The sequence below is a fragment of the Rhinolophus sinicus genome, chromosome 4 (assembly GCF_057876585.1).
Source record: "Rhinolophus sinicus isolate RSI-liver-muscle chromosome 4, RSI-T2T, whole genome shotgun sequence".
Taxonomy (NCBI): domain Eukaryota; kingdom Metazoa; phylum Chordata; class Mammalia; order Chiroptera; family Rhinolophidae; genus Rhinolophus; species Rhinolophus sinicus.
In genome coordinates this window covers 41,971,940-41,994,508 of record NC_142504.1, presented here as the reverse complement: position 1 = coordinate 41,994,508, position 22,569 = coordinate 41,971,940, and the positions used below count along the sequence as shown (strand labels likewise).

The 22,569-nt window shown below is 37.2% G+C and overlaps 1 protein-coding gene across 7 annotated transcripts in view; it reads right to left on the bottom strand.

The window, feature by feature from the left end:
- The window catches only part of CACNA2D1 (calcium voltage-gated channel auxiliary subunit alpha2delta 1), a 462,827-nt gene that overhangs the window by 359,891 nt on the left and 80,367 nt on the right, over positions 1-22,569 (bottom strand). For all 7 annotated transcript variants that reach the window (XM_019746896.3, XM_019746894.3, XM_019746897.3 and 4 more), the window contains exon 2: positions 5,658-5,739. In XM_019746896.3, coding sequence (XP_019602455.1) covers positions 5,658-5,739 — 82 coding nt within the window. The remainder of the gene's footprint in view (positions 1-5,657; positions 5,740-22,569) is intronic.

Genomic DNA, 22,569 nt, shown 5'->3' with positions numbered 1-22,569 from the left:
AAATATATAAACACAGCTACTATTTTATGTTAATATATCTTTTATACATTTTTAGATATAGCTCTTACAAGGAAAGTATTCAAATAATACATATCAGTAGAAAACTGTTAGTTGTCCTCCACTCTGTTCTCCTCCTTCCACTCTGATGGAGTTGGCATACGGCTACTCAGCTAAAGACCATTTTTCTAACTCCCTTCTGGTTAAATATGGCCATGTGAATAAGCTTCAACCACTGAAATGCAAGCAAAATGTCTTAACCTTAAAGTAACTGGAATGTTAGCAAAGTATCTTACCCTTAATGTAACTGGGTATCTGTGTCTCTAGTCTCTTTCCCTGCCCATGATGGCTGGGAAATAATGGCAACTGGAAGAATCACTATGGGCTAGGAATGGAAGTCACATGCTGAGGATAGAAGAGTCAACAAGCTGACCCTAAACTGCTCACCTCTAGACTCTGACACGAGAGAAAAAGACATGGTTGTCTTATCTCTTTGCTACACTGGGTCAGCCTGTATCCCAAATAATACAAAAGAATGAAAATTGCTGAATTCTGATTAGAGATTGATACATATTTTATATCAATTATGTCACGAATCTCAATAACTCAATGAGAAGAAATATCTTGGTCAGACTATAAAGTTATCAATTGGAAGAAAATAAGTATTTTCTTCAGGTGGAATACCATAAAGACAGAATCAAGAAAAGCAAATTCCTGTACATTTTTTAGCGATTCTTTCAATAGATACACACACAAAACCATTTCTGTGCACACTAACAATAATGGAAGGTTTTAAACTCTACATATAAATTTACATTTTACAATTTCCTTCTATGTTTTCCTTTTAAAAGGAAATTCAAATAGAAATATTCAGGAGTGGATAACTGGTAGCAAAGTATTAGCTTCTTCTAATTTATCTATTTTATAAAAAGAGCAGTAGCATAACCAGATATGTTAACCTGGTACCTAATCAGGGATCTGCTTAACTTCTCAAAATACTAGTAGCAATATAAAAGGGTAAAATATTAACAAATATTCTAAAGCATAACAAGATTATTCTTTTTAATTTTGGAGTGACATCGAATTCAGTAGTTGTGTAGCATAGAACGAAAACTTAACCTTGTAATTGATCCATGCATATTAAATATGATGTTCACTTCACAAGGTTGTCCTGAGAAGTAATAAGATAATGCATGTAAAGGGCTTACTACAGTGCTGGAACTAATGAAAAACAAATGAAGTCCTTCAGTTATATTTAAAAGGTTCAATATATTAAATTCACTAAGAAAAATTTGAACACATTATCTCTTTCCACTAATTTTTTTTTTTTTCTTCCCTCATTTATTTCTTCTACTTTGTGGTTGAGCACATGCAATTAATGGGCATGGTATCTCCCAATAAATGTTTAGATAATGTAATAATTCATTAGGACATATTTTAAAATGCAAATGCATGAGGATAATAGTACTGCTTAAGCCTATTCACGCTTGATTTTTAACAGAAGTTAAGTTTATTCCTAGGTATTTTATTCCTTTTGTTGCAATTGCAAAAGGAATTGTTTTTTGTTTTTGTTTTTTATTTCTTCTTCTGAGATTTTATTGTTAGTATATAGGAACGCAATGGATTTTTGTATGTTGATTTTGTAGCCGGCACCTTTACTGTATTCATTTATTGTTTCTAACAGCCTTTTGGTGGAGTCTTTAGGGTTTTCTATATACAGCATCATGTCATCTGAAAAATGTGACTATTTAACTTCTTCACTCCCAAATTGGATGCCTTTTATTTCTTTCTCTTGCCTGATTGCTTTGGCTAGGACTTCCAACACTATGTTGAAAAGCAGTGGTGATACAGAGCAACAATAATCAAAACAGCATGCTATTGGCAGAAAAACAGACACACAGGCCAATGGTAGAGAACTGAAAAACCAAAAATAAACACACATAAATATGGACAGATAATTTTCAACAAAGGAGCCAAAAACATACAAATGGAGAAAAGATACCCTCTTCAAAAAATGGAGCTGGAAGAATTGGAAAACCACATGCAAAAGAATGAAATGAGACTTCCATCCATCACCATGTACCAAAATTATCTCAAAATAGATCAGAGACCTAAAATAAGATCGGAAACAATAAACTGCATAGAAGAAAACATAAATAATTAACTTATAGACCTTGGGTTCAAAGAGGATTTTATGAATTTGATCTCAAAGGCAAGGGAAGTAAAAGCTAAAATAAATAAATGGGACTACATCAAACTAAAAAGCTTCTGCATAGCAAAAGAAACCATCAACAAAATAAAGAGGCAACCAACTGAAGGAGAGAAGATATTTACAAACAGTGCCTCCAATAAGGGGCTAATATCCAACATATATAAGGAACACATTTAACTCAACAACAAAAAGCAAACAATCCAATTAAAAAATGGGCACAGGATCTAAACAGACATTTATCCAAAGAGGACCTAGAAATAGCCAATAGACATATGAAAAGATGCTCAACATCACTAATCATCAGAGAAACGCAAATAAAAAATCACAATGAGATATCACCTCACCCCAGTTAGAATGGCTATCATCACCCAGACAAATAATAACAAGTGTTGGAGAGGCTGTGGAGAAAAAGGAACCCTCATACACTGTTGGTGGGACTGCAGATTGGTGCAGCCGCTATAGAAGGCAGAGTGGAGGTACCTCAAAAAATTAAGAATAGAATTACCATATCACCTAGCAATTCCTCTCCTGGGTATCTAGCCAAAAAATCTGAAAATATCTATCCGTAAAGATATATGTGCAGCTTTATTTACAGTGGCCAAGACATGGAAACAATCAAAGTATCCATAGATAGATGATTGGATAAAGACGATGTGGTATATATACACAATGGAACACTATTCTGCTACAAGAAAAGATGAAACAGTGCCATTTGCGACAACATGGATCTTGAGTTTATTATGCTATGCAAAATAAGTCAGAAAGAAAAAGCCAAGAACTATATGATTTCAATGATATGTGGGATATAAACTGAAAGCAACAAAGGGACAAGACAAAAAACAAAGAAACAAAAACACATAGACATAGAAAATAGTTTAGTGCTGACCAGAAGGTAAGGGGGGAATGGGGTGGTAGATGAGGGTAAACAAAATCAAATACATGGTGATGCAAAGAGAACTGACTCTGGGTGAATGCACAATGGGATATATACATGATGTATTACAGAATTGTACACTTGAAACCTATGCAAATTTACTAACCATCGTCACCCCAATAAACTTTAATTTAAAAAAGAAAGTAAGAAGAAAAGTTAGGCAGGTAACCTGGGAAAAATATCTCATTTATAAAGTATTGAATTCATCAAATAATATTTATCAACCTTCCTTCAGCTAATAACTTATGATGCCATAAAGCAATTTTCGTTCAATTGCAAAGAGGTCTTATTTTAGCTATGTTGCCTCATTACAGCTGCTTCTAAACTCTTCATGTAAAATGCTAGTTCTATTTTGTGAAGCCAGTAAAAACAATTACATTAAATAATTTTGGAAGAATCATCATTCCCACAATATTGAATTTCAATCAATGAACCTGCTAAATTCTTCCATTTATTCAACTTTTGGTCCTTGCCATGTATCTAACACCCCCAATCTCAGCTCAAAGTTCACTCTCAACTCTGGCATCCTTCAGTCAGCCTCTGCTGTTAGTTCCCATGGCCAAAAAGAATGGTATCACTTGGCCTCCACCATGAATCTTGTCTCTAGCAAAAGGATGGATCATTTATCTCTGTAAAATGACACTCTTCATGTTCCCTAACACTTAAATTATTTTTCCAATAATAAATTCTGTTCTCTCTCCCTTCTTTGTTACATAATATATAATTCTTTTAATATGCAGCATCTTTATCTGTCACTGTAATTAAGTATTTGTCTCATAAACCAAAAAAAAAAAAAAAAAACCATGATAGGGATTTTCTTTCATCCTGTCCATTCTATTTTGTTATCCTAATTCAGACAACGCCATTTACTCATTTAGCAATATTTACACTCTTCTTAGTAATCTATACATCATACAACATAGTCGAAATTAGGTCAGACTTTTTGTACTTAATGGTTCACTGCAAAAAGCAGATTCAGCGAAAAGGGGTTCACATATTTACACCAATAGTAGAAACTGGGTCGGCCAAAAAAGTGGTTTTTGAGGCTGAAGAAACAATGAAGGAGTGACAGAGAGCTCCCAGGAGCAGTTTATTTTTAATCTCAAATTGTCAATAAAGAGAGTAATATAACTTCTAACCAGAATTTATCCATTGTCATTTCTTTTTTTCTCATTCCACAAATTCCATCACTTTCATAGAAGCTCACATTATCTTACAAACTTTCATATTCTTACTAATTTTCCCACAATAAATCATGGTAGATCACAAGTATCAGCTTAAGGGATCTTTCAGGAATTTTGTACCCCATAATAATGGATATTTTTGATTAGCAGAGTGTCAGTTCTCTGAGAAGAGGAACTGTGTCTCTGACAAACCTTTGAAGGCTGCACAGTGCCTGGGACATATTCTGTGTTGACTAGAATTAAATTTGATCATTATTATTCACAAGGAACACCCTTCATTTCCAAATGTATTCCTCATCCCACTGTGTTTAAGTTTACTTAACATACTCTTAGATTGAAACTTACAAGTTTTTAAAAAGGGTTTCTGGAATAACTTTTTTAAGTATTTGCTTAATCAGATTTCCTTATGAATTTATATTAATGTATAAAGTGACCATGAATTCTAGTTTCTCCCAGAGAGAAATCTTCACATATAAATATTCATATACCACACATTAAGTCACTTTTATGCCATTTCATCTCGTTGACCCATCACATTTACGGAAAATAAAAGGCCTCATCACATTACTAAGAATGCAAGACAAAAGTACTTACAAATTGATATATTACTTACATTGAAATGGAAGAAGTTAGACTCTAAAGAAATGACATTTAATTTTTAATTAATCTTACAGCAACTATCATGCAGATGTTTTTACTCAAGTAAAATAATCTATTTAAGATGCTATATAAATATTTATATATTGCTATCATTTTCAAAAATCATTTAAAATGGACTTTCATAGTCATTTCATAAATCATAAGAAAAACCATATTTTACAGTGACTCCCTTTCTTGCACCAAAATCTTTATTATATATCTGAATGACTCACTCTAGTCTCCAGACATGGCTGTAATCACTTTTCAACTCTTTTTAAAACTAAAATCTACTCTCAAAGGATGGAGACGTGTTCCCACTGAGCATATTCAAAAGAATCCATTATAGTACTTGAAGTCACCACTATGTGAGAGATTATAAAACATAGTCTGAAGAACGGAAATGTGACGTTCCAATTTAAATTTTAGGGGTGTCTATGTATCACTTGGACTCATATAAGTGAGGGCTTTGTGCAAACTATAAAGTGTGGTGAGACAGCTTTATTAATTGTTAAGGATGGTGTTTCTTTTTCATAATAACTAGCAATACAAGGGTCTCTTTCAGAATTTCACTACCAGATCCACATGAGAAATCATATCCCATTTATAATACAAACATGGCTTCTTAGAAGACAGAACGACATTGAAATGAAAGGGAAAAAAAGATTAACAAGTTTATTTGGGTTCTACTCACATCAACAAGCTGATTGACGCCACTTGCTGTTTTCGCCAGTGTCACAAGGTCTTCTTGCATCTTATCCACCCATGACTTGATACTGCAGAAATTAAAAAGATAATATTCTATCACATCTCTGGCAAATTAAGGCCATAGCCATTTTGTATCCATGCTGCAGATAATTCATTAAACTGCCTTTAAATCTTTCTTCTCCTTCTTAGCTCTCATTATGTGCACCCTACCATTCCGCTCAAATTACACAGCCAATGAAACACTAGTATAAAACCTCTTAAAGTGTTGAAATACCACAAAACAAAAAGAGAAAAATGACATGGATGGCTTGTCCAATATAAGTCTAAACATTTGCTTATTTTTTATGAAAATTCCATTTAAAATTAGTTAGTAAAAAGAATATTCTAAACTGAACTTTATTCTTTCCCTTACAAGTCTTCTGAATATAACACTAAGGGTGTGCTAAGCGTAGAATATTTATTTTTAAATTCAAGAAAATATGAGAAATATTTTTAAATGTCTCTTAATTTCATTACCCAGGGATAACCTGGGTAATGTATTTACATTTAGTCTTTTAAAATTATTTCACATAGTTGAAAGCATATTATGTAAAATTTATATATTTTTTTCCTGAGGTCATATGATAAATACTCCCATGCCATTACATGTATCTTATAAACATTTTAATGGCCACTCAATATTCCATTTCCTGTACATTCGACAACATACTTGACTATCCTTTTAAAAAAAATATTTAGGATATCATCACCTTTTAACCATTAAAATTTACACTTCAACAAATATCGTAGTGCATAAAGCTTAAGGTATTCCATTTCCATAGCTAAACTCAGATTTGGAATTACTGCATCAAAGCTTAAGTTTTAAAGGAATGATTTTGAGCATTACAATTATGATTGAAGGATTTAAGTTTAAATCTTTTTAGCTATATACTTCACATTAATGCAATGGATATCTTAAAAACAAGCTATGGATGTTTGGACATTTTAGAAAAACCTAAATCAACGGCCTATCTTATCTTTTCTAGGCATCAGAGACATTACTAACTACTACACAATTTTCCCCAGTTAAATCAATATATTTAACTTACCATCCTTTTATGTACTTAATTGATTCATCCTGTTATAAAAAGTGTGTAGTCTTTTCTGCCCATGCAAATATAAGAAAGCACTGGTAAAAGGATAGATGATTTATTTGAATTGGAGATTCTCTCTACACAAATGTGAGATGTACAACTGTCTGTTGCTTATTTATTCAACGTCTTTAAATTTATTAATACTAAATATTTTCCCTCCTTTAATAGATCAGCTCCGAGAGTGGTACAGAATAGTGCTGTTTTATAAAAAAAAAAGGGGGGGGGGGATCCAAGATGGCAGAGCACTTAAATGCTATGCTTACCTCCTCCCATGAGCACTTAAAAAATTATAAGAAAATTATAGAACAATCAACCTGGAGAAACATCTCAGTCTAGCTGGACAGAAGTCCTATAACTAAGGATAGAAAGAAGAAGCCACACAAAGACTGGTAGGAGGGGAGGTGATGTAGGACGGGCTGGCCCCAAACCTCCCCCCAAACCTCTGTGTGATGGCTAAGAACCAGGAGGAATATCTCGGCCACAGATGACCCACTCAGAGAAATGAGGCACCTCAGCCCCACACCAGGCTTCCCAGCCAAGAGTACCGGTGAAGGGAAGAGGAGCCCTCATAACATCAGGCTGTGAAAAACAGTGGGTATCCTGACTGTCAGGTGAGAGAGAAGGCTGTGAGAAACCCAGAGCACAGGCTCACTCACTGGAAGGCACTAACCGTGGGCTCCTACAGAGGGACAGTAACTCAGGAAGCACCACAGACGTACAAGGAGAGACTAACATGTGTGGATCGAGGGTAAGGAATAGACAGGCAGTCGCTATTTTCCCTGTCTAGAACTTTTCTCCTACGCAGCCGGCAGGTGGGCGCCATCCTTCCTATGTTGAGCCCTCCCCAACATGGCCAAATCTGAATATGCATTGGCCTGGAAAGTTCTGCTCACTCCACTGTGGTGACTTCCTAGGGCCCTGCCTCACCGAACTCACCCAACCCCAGAGGCACTTTCTGCAACCCACAGACAACCCCCACCCCACACACTCCAGGAGGCTCTTTCAGCAGCAAACAGTGAGCCTCAACTTGTGTGCCACCAGCGGTACTTTTGAAGCCAACAGCCATCCCCGTTCATGCTGCACTCTTTCTAGGACTCTCAGGGGTCCGTGGGCCCCAGGCAGTCAATAGCTGGCCTCTGTGTGCTTTGAGACTTTTACTGAGTAACTCCAAGTGCATCACTAGCACTACAGAATGTACATTAACCTAGTGAACATCAAGCATCCCACCCTGGTAACTCCCAAGGACCCTGCCTCACCCAACCCACATATTGCATGACGCTCTATCAACTCCTGAACCTTAAGGGAGGCAGAAGGCAGCAGCAGGCCTCGGGGTGCCCTAGAATTTTGCCAAGCTACCTTAGGCCTAGTACTGGAAGTCAAGCTCAGTTCACAACATGGCGCCTCCAGGTCTTGCACAGGCAGCAACTAACTGTGGATTGTTTTGTATCTCTAACCAGATAGTTCCCAGCCAGATACAGACCGTGTTTGACCTTGACCTGCACGAAAGCCTCTTCTGAAAGGGCCCTCAATGAACATAACTAGTGGTCGACTTCAGATTACAACAGAGCACCACCCAACTAGCCCCACAAGTGGCATATACAAAGGACAGTCTTGGCAGGCACCAGAGCCTGCTGGGGGTGAATCCTGCTCCATGGAGTAAGCTCTCCACACAACAGCCCATACGCTGTGAATGTGGCCAAACCCCACAGCCAGTCAGTCTGAGGGTCAGTCCCACCCAGTAACATGCCAATCGCAATCAAGGCTCAACTTTAACAGGAGAGCACAAACAACCCACACAAAGGACACTCCTGGAGCACCTGACACAGGTGACCAGAGAGACTGTGCCACTGGACCCAACAGTGCACCAACTGCATAAGACCACCAGGCCAAGACTGGGAGAGGTAGCAGATCTAACTAATACATAGAAACATGCACAGAGAGAGAGCCAAAATGAGAAAACAAAAAAATATATACCAAATGAAAGAACAAGAGAAAACTCCAGAAAAGGAACTAAACCAAACGGAGGTAAGCAACATACCAGATACAGAGTTCAAAACAATGTTCATAAGGATGCTCAAAGAACTTAGAACTTCAAGAAAGAGACAGCACGCATGAAAAAGGACAAAGAAATCATAAAAAAGAACCAGTAAGAATTGAAGGATACAAAAACTGAAATGAAGAATGCACTAGAAGGAATTGCCAGTAGACTAGATGAAGCAGAGAATCGAATCAGCGATTTGGAAGACAAGATAGCAGAAAAACCCAATAGGAACAGCAAAAAGAAAATAATATTTAAAAAAAAAAAAAAAAGAGGATAATTTAAGGGGCCTGTGGGACAACTTCAAGCATACCAACATTCGCATCATAGGGGTACCAAAAGGCTGAGACAGAGAGCAAGGTATTGAGAATGGATATGAAGAAATAATAACTGGAAACTTTCCTAACCTAGTGAAGGAAATAGACGTACAAGTTACAGGAAGCAAAGAAAGACTCAAACAAGATGAACCCAAAGAGATCTACACCATGGTATATTATAATTAAAGTGTCAAAGTTTAAAGACAAAGAGAAAATCCTAAAGGAAGCAGGAAAAAAAACAACAAAAAAAAACTAGTTCCTTAAAAGAAAGCTTGCAAGATTGTAAGCTGATTTCTCAACAGAAAATTTATAGGCAAAAAGGGATTGGCACGAAATAGTCAAAATGATGAAAAGCAAGCACCTACAACCAAGATTACTCTAACCAGCAACCCTATCATTTAAAATTGAAGGAGAGATAAAGTGCTTCCCACAAGAAAAAGCTAAAGGAGTTCATCACCACCAAACAAGTATAACAAGAAATGCTAAAGGGACTTCTTTAAGAAGAAGGGAGGAAAAAAAGAACACAAACATAAATAATAAAATGGCAATAACTATGTATCTATCAATAATCACTTTAAATGTAAATAGATTACATGCTCCAATCAAAAGACATAGGGTAGCTGAATTGATAACAAAACAAGACCCATACATACACTATCTATAAGAGACCTACTTCAGATTGAAAGACACATAAAGTCTGAAAGTAAAGAGATGGAAAAAGATATTTCATTTAAATGGAAATGAAGAAAAGGCTGGGGTAACAATCCTTGTATCAGAAAAAACATATTTTAAAACAAAGACTGTAATAAGAGACAAAGAGGAACATTACAAAAATGATAAAGGAATCAGTACAAGAAGATATAACCCTTGTAAACATTTATGCACCTAATATAGGAGCATCTAAATGTATAAAGCAAATACTGAGCAACATAAAGTGAGAGATCAACAGTAATACAATCATAGGAGTGGATTTTAACACCCCATTGACACCAATGGACAGATCTTCCAAGCAGAAAATCAGAAAGAGAAACCTTAAGTGGCACACTAGACCGGATGCATTCAATTAATATTTTTAGAATATTTCACCACAAAACAGCAGCATATGCATTATTTTCAAGTGCACCACATGAAAAGATAGACCATATGTTAGGCCACGAAACAAGTCTCAATAAATTTTAGAAGACTGAAATCAAGTGTCTTCTCTGACCACGATGGTCTGAAACTAGAAATCAATTATAAGAAAAAAATTTAAAAATACACAAACACGTAGAGGCTAAATAACATGATACTAAATAACAAATAGGTCAACAATAAGATGAAGAAAGAAATCATAAGATACCTTGAGACAAACGAAAATGAAAACACAACAACCCAAAATCTATGAGATAGAGTGAGAGCGGTCCTAAAGGAGAATTCATAGAAATGCAATCTTACCTTGAGCAACAAGAAAAATATCAAATAAACAATCTAATCTTACACTTAAAGGAACTAGAAAAAGAACAGCAAATAAAGCCAAAGGTGAGTAAAGAAAGGAAATGACAAAGATCAGAACAGAAATAAACAAACATCTAAAAAGATAAAAAGAAATTTTTAAAAAAAGAAAAAGAAATGAAACCAATAGCTGGTTCTTTGAAAAGATAAACAAAATTGATAAACTTTTAACTGGACTCATCAAGAAAAAGTGAGAGAGAAGCCACATAAATAAAATGAGAAATGAAAGAGGAGAAGCAACAACTGACACCAGAGAAATGCAAAGGATTATACGAATATAATATGAACAATCACATGCCAACAAATTGGACAATCTGGAAAAATGGATAAATTCCTAGAAATATATAATCTTACAAGATTGAATTAAGAAGAAACAGAAAATCTCAACTAGCTGATTACTACTTATGAAATCTAATCAGTAATCAAAAAATTATCAACAAACAAAAGTCCTGGAACAGATGAATTTTACCAAAAACAGTAGTACCTCGGTTTCGAACGTCTCCATTGACGAATATTTTGGTTTACGAACACCATAAACCCGGAAGTAATTGCATCAGTTTCGAACATGCCTTCGAAGTCGAACATGTCACACAGCTTCCGCTGAGTGCAAGATCCTGAGGCCTAGCTGTCACCTGTTTTTGAACACTTCAGAACTCGAACAGTCTTCCAGAATAGATTGTGATCGAAAACCGAGGTACCACTGTATTCAAAGAAGAATTAACATCTGTCCTTCCCAAACTATTTAAAAATATTCAAGGGGACTGAAACCCCCAAGCATATATGTATATATTTTTTAATTTTGCGGTAGTTTAAATTTTTTTTTAGTTGGGTAGCGGTGTGTTTCTCCAGGGCCCATCAGCTCCAAGTCGTTGTCCTTCAATCTAGTTGTGGAGGGCACAGCTCAGCTCCAAGTCCAGCTGCCGTTTTCAATCTTAGTTGCAGAGGGCACAGCCCACCATCCCATAGGGGAATTGAACCGGCAACCTTGTTGTGAAGAGCTTGTGCTCTAATCAATTGAGCCATCTGGCCACCCCACTGGCAGCTCAGCAGCAGCTCGTTGTGGAGGGTGCAGCTCACTGGCCCATGTGGGAATCGAACCGGCAACCCTGTTGTTCAGAGCTCATGCTCTAACCAACTGAGCCGCCCAGCTGCCCCCTAGTACATTTTTTGACGCCACCATTACCCTGATTCCAAAACCACACAAAAACATTACAAAAAAGAAAATTATAGACTGATATCCCTGATGAGCATAGATGCCAAAATCCTCAACGAAATATTAGCAAATTGAATTAAGCAATACATTAAAAAGATCATTCAGTATGATCTAATAGGATTTATTCCTGGTATGCAAGGTTGATTCAACATCTGCAAATTAATTAATGTGATAAACACATAAACAAAATGAAAGACAAAAATCATATGACCAGGGGTGGCCGATGGCTCAGTTGGTTAGAGCATGAGCTCTTAACAACAAGGTTGCCAGTTCGATTTCCACATGGGCCAGTGAACTGTGCCCTCCACAACTAGATTGAAAACAATGGCTTGAGCTTGAAGCTGAGCCACTGGTGGATGGCCAGTGGGTTCAGTGGTTGGAATGCGGTGCTCATAACACCGAGGTCACCGGTTCAAGTCCCACAAGGGTCAGTCGGCTCTGCCTTCCACAACTAGATTGAAAACAAAGACTTGACTTGGAGCTGAGCTGCACCCCCAACTAGATTGAAAAAAACAATGACTCGACACCCTATAAAAACACATTGTTCCCCAATATATTCCCCAATTTAAAAAAATAATAATATGACCACATCAATAGATGCAGAAAAAGTCTTTGAAAAAATCCATGATTTTGATTATGATAAAAACTTTCAGCAAAGTGGGAACACAGGGAACACACCTCAATATAATAAAGGACATATATGAGCTAACATCATATACAATAGGGAAAAGCTTAAGGCCTTCATCAGAACAAGACAAGAATGTCTTGCTCACCACTTTTATTCAACATAGTATTGGAAGGCCCAGCCACAGCAATCAGAAAAGAAAAAGAAATAAAAGACATCCAAGTTGGAAAGGAAGAAGTAAAACTCATTATTTGCAAATGGATATAAAGAATCCTAAAGATTCCACAAAAAAAACTATTAAAACTGATAAATGAATCCAGTAAAGTAGCAAGATACAAAATTAATATTCAGATATCCGTTGTATTTATATACACCAATAATGAACTGTCAAAGAAATTAAGAAAATAATCCCACTTAAATTGCGTCAAAAAGTAAAATAAAATAAAATAGAATAAAGTAAAATAAAATAAAATAAAATAAAATACCAAGGAATAAATTTAACCAAAGAGGTATCACACACTACTTGATATCAAACAATATTACAAGGCCATAGTAATCAAAATAGTATGGTATTGGCATAAAAACACACACATAGATCAATGAAACAGAATAGATAGCCCAGTAATAAGCCCATGTCTATATAGTTATTTAATTTATGACAACAGAGGCAGGGATACACAGTGTCATAGACTGTCTATTCAATAAATGGTGCTAGGAAAAGTGGACAGATACATGCAAAAAATGAAACTGGACCACCATCTTACACCATATAAAAAATAAACTCAAAGTTGATGAAAGACTTAAATGTAAGACCCCAAACCATAAAACTCCTAAAAGAAACATAAGCAGCAAATTCTCTTAAGTTGCTTTTAGTATTATTTTTCTGATCTATCTCCTCAGACAAGTGGAAAAAAAGAAAAAATAAACAAATGGGACTACATCAAACCAAAAAGTTTTCACACTGTAAAGGAAACCATCAACAAAACAAAAAGATATCCTAGTGAATGGGAGAAGATATTTGCCAATGATACATCTGATAAGAGGTTAATATCCAAAATGTATTAAAAAACTCACACAATTCAACATTAAAAAAAAAAAAATTCAATTAACATATGAACAGAGGACCTGAGTAGACATTTCTCCAAAGAAGATATATAGATCGCCAAAAGACATATGAAAAGATACTCAACATCATTAATCATCAGAGAAATGCAAATCACAACCCCAATGAGATATCACCTCACACTTATCAGAATGCCCATCATCAATAAATCAATAAATAAGTGTTGACAAGGATGTGGAAAAAAGGGAACACTCGTGCAATGTTAGTGGGATTGCTAATTGGTGCAGCCACTAGGGAAAATGGTTGGGAAGTTCCTCAAAAAATTAAAAATATAACTACCTTTGGACCCAGCAATTCTGAATCTGGGTATTTATCCAAAGAAATCCAAAACAGTAATTCAAAAGATATATGCACCTCTATGTTCACTGCAGAGCTATATACAATAGCCAAATATGGAAGCAACCCAAGTGCCCATTGGTAGAAGACTGGATAAAGATCTGGTACAGAATTTTCCAGTCAAGATGGTGGTGTAGGTAAACACTGTGCTTACCTTCTCTCAGGACCACATCAAAATTACAACTAAAGTACAAAACAACCTTCATTGAGAATTGCCTGAAGTCTTGCTCAACCAAAGCCCTACAACTAAGTACTTGCAGAAGAAGCCACCTCGAGACTGGTAGGAGGGGCAGAGATGCAGAATGGGCTGCTCCTAGACCACTGTGTAACTATTAAAAATTGGAAGGGAAATCTTGGCTGCAGAGATCCCTCCGAGAGAAGCAAGGGGTCCCAGCACCACACGAGGCTCCCCAGCTCAGGGTTCCAGTGCCAGGAAGACAAGACTCCATAATTTCTGGTTGTGAAAACCAGTGAAGATTGTGGTTGAGTGGGACAAAGGGTGGCTGCACTCCAAGGGGCTCCACTTGGAGGGCCTGCACATGGACTTACTCGCTGATGGGCTCACTCACTCTGAGCTCCAGCACTGAGACAGCAGCTAGAATGTCAAAAGAGACATACCGGGAGGAACTGAGTTGTCTGGCTGCAGGGTGAGGGCTAGAGGGGTAGCTTGCTTCTGGATGGAGGAGCTGGCAGAAGCCATTGTTTCTTTGTTGAGCCTTCCCACCTCCCAGCATGTAGACACCATATCAGAGTCTCCATCAAGCTGGCCCTGCTAATTCTGAAACCCTGCCCCATCCAAAATTTGGGCATACCCAAGCCACTTCCAGTGGCTTTTCCATGCAAACTGCCTGGCTTGGCTCATGCTACAGACTTTCCTAAAGTCTCTCAAAGGTTCACGAAACCCAAAAAAGAAGCATCTAGCTTCAGCGTGTGCCATGCCTTTGACTAAGCAGCCGTAAGCCTGGCACTAGCAAAAGCCGGCCTTGGTTTGTGGTTTGGCCTGGCGGCCATCTGTGGATTGCTTTGTGGCTCATGCCAGGCAGCCCCAGGCAGCACACTGGCTGAGGCTGAACCTGGCCTGGCAGTGGATTCCCTTCCAGGTGGCCCTGGGGCTGGCACACCCAGTGGCCAGCCTCAGACCAAGCAGGAACATCACCTGGCCACCTCCAAGGACGACACACTCCAAAGGCTCACTGGGCAGGCACCAGAGCCCCGCTAAAGCGAATCCTTCTCCGTAGGGTCAGCCCCACCACAACAGCTCCTCCACTGTAGTCATGGCCAGTCCTCACAATCAATCAGTCCCACGGTCGATCCCTTTCACTGACTTTCAAACAGCAACCAAGGCTCAACTACAACAGGAGGACACACACAACCCACACAGGCTCAATAAATATTCTCCCTTGTTTTCATTTATGTTAAAGTATGCTTAGCTTTTATGTATTTCATTTACTAAGTAGTTTGTTTCATATGTAAATCAAACCTTTGTGTTTTCCTCTAAGGCATTTCAGCTATTTTATGACTATCAGTTTTCCTTCTTGCTCTTTTGCTTATCAGCTCATGGTATTTTATATGTTCTCATATACCTTTATATAATACGAATATGATAAAAAAAGATGAATCAATATGAAGAAAAAATAAATAAAAGGAAGGATGTATAAAGTAGAGCAAAATTTATAGAATCAGTAAAATGAATGATGCATACATTATTCTAATATTAGACCTTATGCTGCTTATGAACTGGACATATATTTGAAAAATATTATAAATACTAACTAATATTCTTATTACTGCTATTAGATAAATATAATTTTCCCCATGTTTGCATTAAAAACAATAAATTACAGGGCCGGCCCGGTGGCTCAGGCAGTTGGAGCTCCGTGCTCCTAACTCCGAAGGCTGCTGGTTCAATTCCCACATGAGCCGGTGGGCTCTCAACCACAAGGTTACAGTTCAGTTCCTCGAGTCCCGCAGGGGATGGTGGGCTCCACCCCCTGCAACTGGAATTGAACATGGCACCTTGAGCTGAGCTGCCACTGAGCTCCCAGATGGCTCAGTGGGTTGCAGCGCGTCCTCTCAACCACAAGGTTGCCGGTTCGACTCCCGCAAGGGATGGTGGGCTGTGCCCCCTGCAACTAGCAACGGCAACTGGACCTGGAGCTGAGCTGCGCCCTCCACAACTAAGACTGAAAGGACAACAACTTGAAGCTGGATGGCACCCTCCACAACTAGGATTGAAAGGACAACAACTTGACTTGAAAAAAAAAAAAGAGAAAGTCCTGGAAGTACACACTGTTCCCCAATAAAGTCCTGTTCCCCTTCCCCAATAAAATCTTTTAAAAAAAAAAAACAACAATAAATCACAGTAGCGAACAGGTAAGAACAAAGACCACTGACACCATTTTTCTGAGATCAGACCATCTCATTTCTCCAAGCAGGTACTGAACAAGTCCTACAACCGAAGGAAGTTGAATCATCTCTTCTCAAATATAATTCCCAACATTTACAAATAGTAACAAGTATTATACATTCCTTTAGCTGGGAAACTGAGAGCCAAAGAATATATGTGTATATGCAAAAACATGAACTTATGCCTGAATTCTGATTTATGCTAACCTGATCTAAAAATATGCATCCTAACTTGACACCCAAGTATAATGTCACTGCCAGTGTTCATTGAGGTGAACCTGAATTGGCTGAAAAGCAAGTCAGGACCCATCCAGTGTTTTCTGCCCCACTAACAAGCTATCAAGAACACTTTCTAGGAGCAAGGATTATTTTTCACAGACGTGAGGTGTTACCTGGTTTTCCTAAAATCCATAAGCACTCTGCCTTTCAAACCTGGAATTAGAAGATTACAATGGCTAGGAAATAAGGAAAGAGCCCATTCATCATGGAAGTGAAAAATTACACAATTTATGCAAAGTACAGAATTTACACATATGTGTAAATTCTTTACCAGGCTTTCTCTTTTTAGGTAAATTGCGAAGCACAGTTTACTAAGCACTATTTCATTAAATGTCTCCAGAATGTACTATAAAATTTTGGAGAAAGTTACAGAGGCTATGGCCTTTTCGTGTAATAAGAAACTAACATATCATTCCACAAGGAAGAGTTTTTTGTTTGCTCTCTGTTAACCCATTCAACAAGAATTAGTATTTGCTGGAGACGATACTGAAATCTGGAAATGCAGAAATGAAAGATATGTGTTAAAATCTAGTTGGGCTTAAAACTGGGTCTGGCAGAGAATACGAATATGATGGTACAGAGGAGGAAAAATGTATTTTTCTTCTACCCGTCTAAGCTCTAGACTGAGACCCTGCAACAAAAGACAGATTAACAAGCAAAAAGCATGCAAATTAATTTAATGTGAGTTTTACATGACATGGTAGCCTTCATAAGGAAATAGACCCAAACAAATGTTTAAACCAAAAATCCTATTATACTTTTTCTTGGAAAATGTGAAAATATTATACTGCCAAATTTCTCATTTTTTGAGTGTAGAGCCTAATTTATAAAAGAATATTCTGGAAAATTAAACAAGTACACATATCCCTCTTTAAATATCTTGAAACAATATATAAATTTTGAAGAAAAAATCAATGTAAAATAAAACGGATTGCTCTCAGAAAGTTTAATAGTTTGCTTGACAATCTTTCTCTTAGGAATAGACATATATTACAGTATCTGACCAGCTAAAAAAAGTTGAACCCAATGTATCTTGCTACACTCATATAGATACAATAGAACCTGACTAATAAGGATGCTATTTCTATGAGGATTTTCAAACTCCTGAGGTCAGGAACACACTTACTCTGCTTGTTAGAAATGTACCTCCCTTGTCAGAGACGCACACTGCTGGTTTTGAAGACGGAGGAAGGGGGTCTCAAGCCAAAGAATGTGGGCAGCCTCTAAAGCTGGAAAGGCTGAAGAAACGGATTCTATACTACAGCCTCTGGAAAGGACCTCTGCCCTGCTGACACCTTGAACTTAGTCCAGTGAGACCCATGTTAAATCTCTGACTTACAGAAATGTAAGATAATAAATTTGGGTGGTTTTAAGCCATTACGTTTGTGGTAATTTGTTATAGCAGTCATAGAAAACTAAGTTAGGTATCAAACCAGGTCCAGACCCCAGACCACCTGATTTGCTGTCTAGGTCTTTTCTCAGATAACAAGTGCCTGTTATATCACCGAATCATGTACTCCTGAAAGGCAGAAATCACTTTTCTTTCCCCCCGTGAGATGTGACCCAGGAAGGGTTGAATGGGAGCCAGTCAGAAAGTACTTTCAGGCTAATAATGTTTATGCACGAGATGCTCCAGAGAGAAACAAAATGGCAGCATGAAACACACTGTACTGTTTAGTTCTTCAAACACACCCAAACCACTTTTATTCAGGAGTAGCTAGAGTTTATCCTGGAGTACCCAGCTGTGGGGATTGCCTTTCTTGGGGTGTGCCCAATCTAGGCTTGTTTTGATTCCCATATTCCAGATAATCTGTGGGTGAATAAACAATTGATAGGGGCCTGTCTGAATCAGTCTAAAGCACCCAATTAGTCTAGAACAGGGGTTGGCCATGAATAAATATGAAATAAATTCACGATGTTAATAAAAAAGTTTTAGCTTTCTTTTGAATTCTGATTCTGACATCCACTAGGTTTTTATTATTATTTTTTTTAATTTTAGTTAATGACAGAAATAAGAGGGGTATCTTAAATAACAGCTGTGATAAAAATCTAAGATTGGATAAAGGCAAGGACATATCCTTCAGAAAACCTATTCCAGGGACTTCAAAGGTGTGTCTTCTAGTGTGCCAAATCGGATCTGTTGGAAATAGCTCTGGAACACTGCTGAAACGGATTCTGTGACCCTGTCCTTGGTCAAGTAAGAAGAGTGCTTTGATCGAGACTGAGTGGGACAGCTGGGGCAATGAGCATCTATTTCCTAGAGATTTCTCTCCAGATATCAATCCATTCCTTAATCATTTCTTGGGTGTGATTTTTCAGCCAGTTAGAAATCCAACTAAATGAACTGTATCCCGCTCACAATTCTTTTTTGGGTTCTAGATGAAAGAACAGACCCTGATCAATGTTGTCACAGTTTAAAAATGTAAAATACAGGGAGTGTTGATCTCATTTGTACGTTAGTTCTATAAACTCACACCTGGGGAATGAAAATAAATTAATAAATAAATGTACCTCCCTGATTTTAAGTGTCAAGTGATAACAGAGGCTTCAGCGTTATGAAGATAGGACTTGGGAAGCCTAACTGTCCTTTCTTCCTATATTTGATGTGGTGAGTCCTGGAAAAGAAGTGAATGTGTTTGAATCTACTGCTATTAGTAAGAACAGAGTTTTAAAACAGACATCTTTCTCCACACCCTCCTTGAATTATCCAACTAGCAATTATCATAGAGACCAGAGCAAAAACAGAATAGGAGATACACAGAAGAGAAAAGGGAAAAGAAGAGATTTGGAGGAGAAAGAGTGGGAGGGTGAGAAGTCTTTGCAGCCCTTGTCCTAAAGCAATTCTCTGCCTAGGCCACTATTTTAAGAAATAATGTTATTTTCATTCCAAGGAAATAGACATCGCTTTGCCCTGTGGATCTTGAAAAAAATAAAATATCACAAGATCTAAGAAACTGACCATTTCAATTGTGTTGATATATAAACAGCTTGTTCATAAATTTGAAGTAATAAGATCATGTATTTCAAAAGTGTTCTACTTGCTATAAATATCCCACCAATGCCAAACTGCTCCTATTTTTGTTATATAATAAACCACCCACAGTGTTCCTGTAGTTGGGTAAAAATAACATGAGTAAGCCAAAGATTCAGATAACCTAGACACACTATTTTTGCTAAATATGCATTTCTTATTACCTGGATAACTATATCATGAAATACATCTGTGTGTGTGTGTGTGTGTGTGTGTGTGTGTGTGTGTGTGTGTGTGTGTGTGTCTGTGTGTCTGTGTAAAAGGAGTGCTTGGTTCCTACATTAAATCTAGGATTGTTTGTGAGATGGGTATCATGCCAGGAATGTTAGTTCCCAAAATTATTAGCAATTTAAGTCATTTAAATAAACTGCTGTTCCGTTTTTAGAAAGCTGTTTTGACTTGTGAAATGCTTTAGTATTCCATTTTTTCTTAGAGTCAATCCTGTAGGAAATGTAAAAGTCCTTTCCTGTTGGACTTTGGCTGCCCGCACGTGTGTGTGTGTGTGTGTGTGTGTCTGTGTGTGTGTGTGTGTGTGTGGAGAGAGAGAGAAAGAGAGAGTTGTTTAATCCACTTTACAAATATATATACTCATAATTCTCAAAACCAAAGATTCTTTATGAGATCTACTTTTCCACCATCTTGGATTAATTTTTGTTTTATCCAAGCAATTTTTCATTGTTTATTTTTTAATTTTTAATTTTTTTGTTTCTTTTTGCCTCAGCTGCAGCAATTTTCTTCCAGCTTCCGAGACAATAAATGAGTAATACACTTTAGGGTTGCTATTAATGTAGTGCCATGGATTAGCTAGAGGGGTGAGGGTTCTCATACAGGGAGTTGATCCCTTGAGGCCTGGAGAGCTTTGTTTTTTATCCTTCCACATCAGAATTAGTTACAACCTCCAGCATAGTCCCTCTGCAGCCTGGTGACAACTGAGGTGTCCCACATGGCCTCACAATCTGCTGCTAGTGTTTCTATGAACCAAATGAGCTGAATTTCTAGTGGCTCATTACAAAACCTCCATTCATTTTATTGAAGAACTTCCCTTTCATTGTTTATCTATATTTTCTTCAGTCATTGCAGACTGTTCTGAAAAGTTATTTTAGCCTAATTCAAGCACGTAAATATTATTTAATGCCATGATAAAAATTTCCTCATTTCCTTTCTTCTCTGAAATATTAACTGAGATTTCACAAGATTTCCAATATTGCAAAATACTCAAATGCTTATATTTGAATTCTGACCTAAATGGCCAACCTACATTCCCACATGGATCAGTATCTAGAATCAAGCCAGTTTAACTGTTGCACAAACATGTCAGTTTTGTCACATTATTTAATCATGCTTTCCACTAGCCTGAAGTTACTCCTCTAAATTTTTTTCAGTTCCTAAAAATCACCTTTCAAGTCTGTGCTTCAGGTACTTCTTGTTCTGGATAGCCCATGTCCTCAAACCCTCAGAAATTCTTTCCCATATCTAAGTTCCTAAGAGTATACATACATATACAAATTATATGTACACCTACATATACAGAGGGTGCCCCAAAAATGTGCCCCCAAAAATGTACACACATTTTAAGAAAGGAAAAACTATTAAAATGGTAATACTCAATATATACCGGTAACAAAAAATGAATACAAGTCACGTTTGAATTCTGCGATTACAAGAGGTGCTCAATGTGGTTACCATCAGTGTCCAGACACTTCTGATTATGGTGAACTACTGCTTGAGAAATATTGACCAAAGTGTCCTCTTGTATACATTGTTTTGGCACCCCCAGTATATGTTGCCTGTCCTACAAAAGGGCACACCTATGGATATACTGTGTTATGTCAGGATTATTTTTCTCCAACAATACTTAATTCTGTTGAGTGGATGGACCACAGCTTACAGTTCTCCATTCTGAGAATATCTAGCATCATCCTGAACACACAGTAGACGCTCAGTGGATAATAGGGAACACCTATACGTGTCAAGAGCTGTTCTAAACATGTTATGTGAACAAACTCTTTAATTCCCACAAAAATCTACTGAGGCAAATACTATTGTGAGCCCCCCTTTACAGATGAGGAAACTGAGGTATAGCGAGGTTAAGTTAACTTGCCCACGGTCACAGAGTTAATAAGTGGCATAGCCAAGCATTTTGCCTTGAGAAGACAATAGAATCTACCACCTTAATAAATGCCCATTGATGCGGTGATCTGAAACATGATTTGGTTCTTCTCATCATTAAACCACCAGATAGTCATCCTCAACTCTCCTTTCATCATAACTTACAAATGTCTCAAGTTTTCTGCTTTATAAAATTTCTAGCCCTGGGTTCTAAGTTTGCTTCACTGATGTAAAGAGAGAAAATGACAATTAGAAGTCTTATTTTTACATGACAAGAGAAAAGTTTGTTATAGTCAGAAAATAAGGATTTAAATCATTGAGAAACCCCAGGTAATTTCCCCTTACGTATTCTTTTTTTAGAAATATGCACATTATTCAATGCTACAATTTTGCCTCAAATTAAATTTTTTAAATCATGATTATCAAATAAACAAGAGCTATTTATTTTAAAAACCACAAATTGTACTGCTGTCGTTAACATCACATGACATTCTCAGTTTTCGTTACACAGCAACGGACTCTCACATCATTCACAACATGCACACATTTGACATAAAGTAGCAGGTTAGCTGTAGAGTCAGCCCTTACATATCAACTATTCTAAAAGCAACATCTAATCCTTCAAATACGAATGGAAAATATGACTGTTTCAGCTGGCCTTCCTTGTTTTTCTAATACAGGCTCAGATACACAAACAAATGCACACATATTAAAGGCTGGGACCAAATTCACTTGTGCGGTGCTCCCTTTAAATATCGCCCATAGTGTAATTTGTCTGACAGCTGTTCCAGAACAGA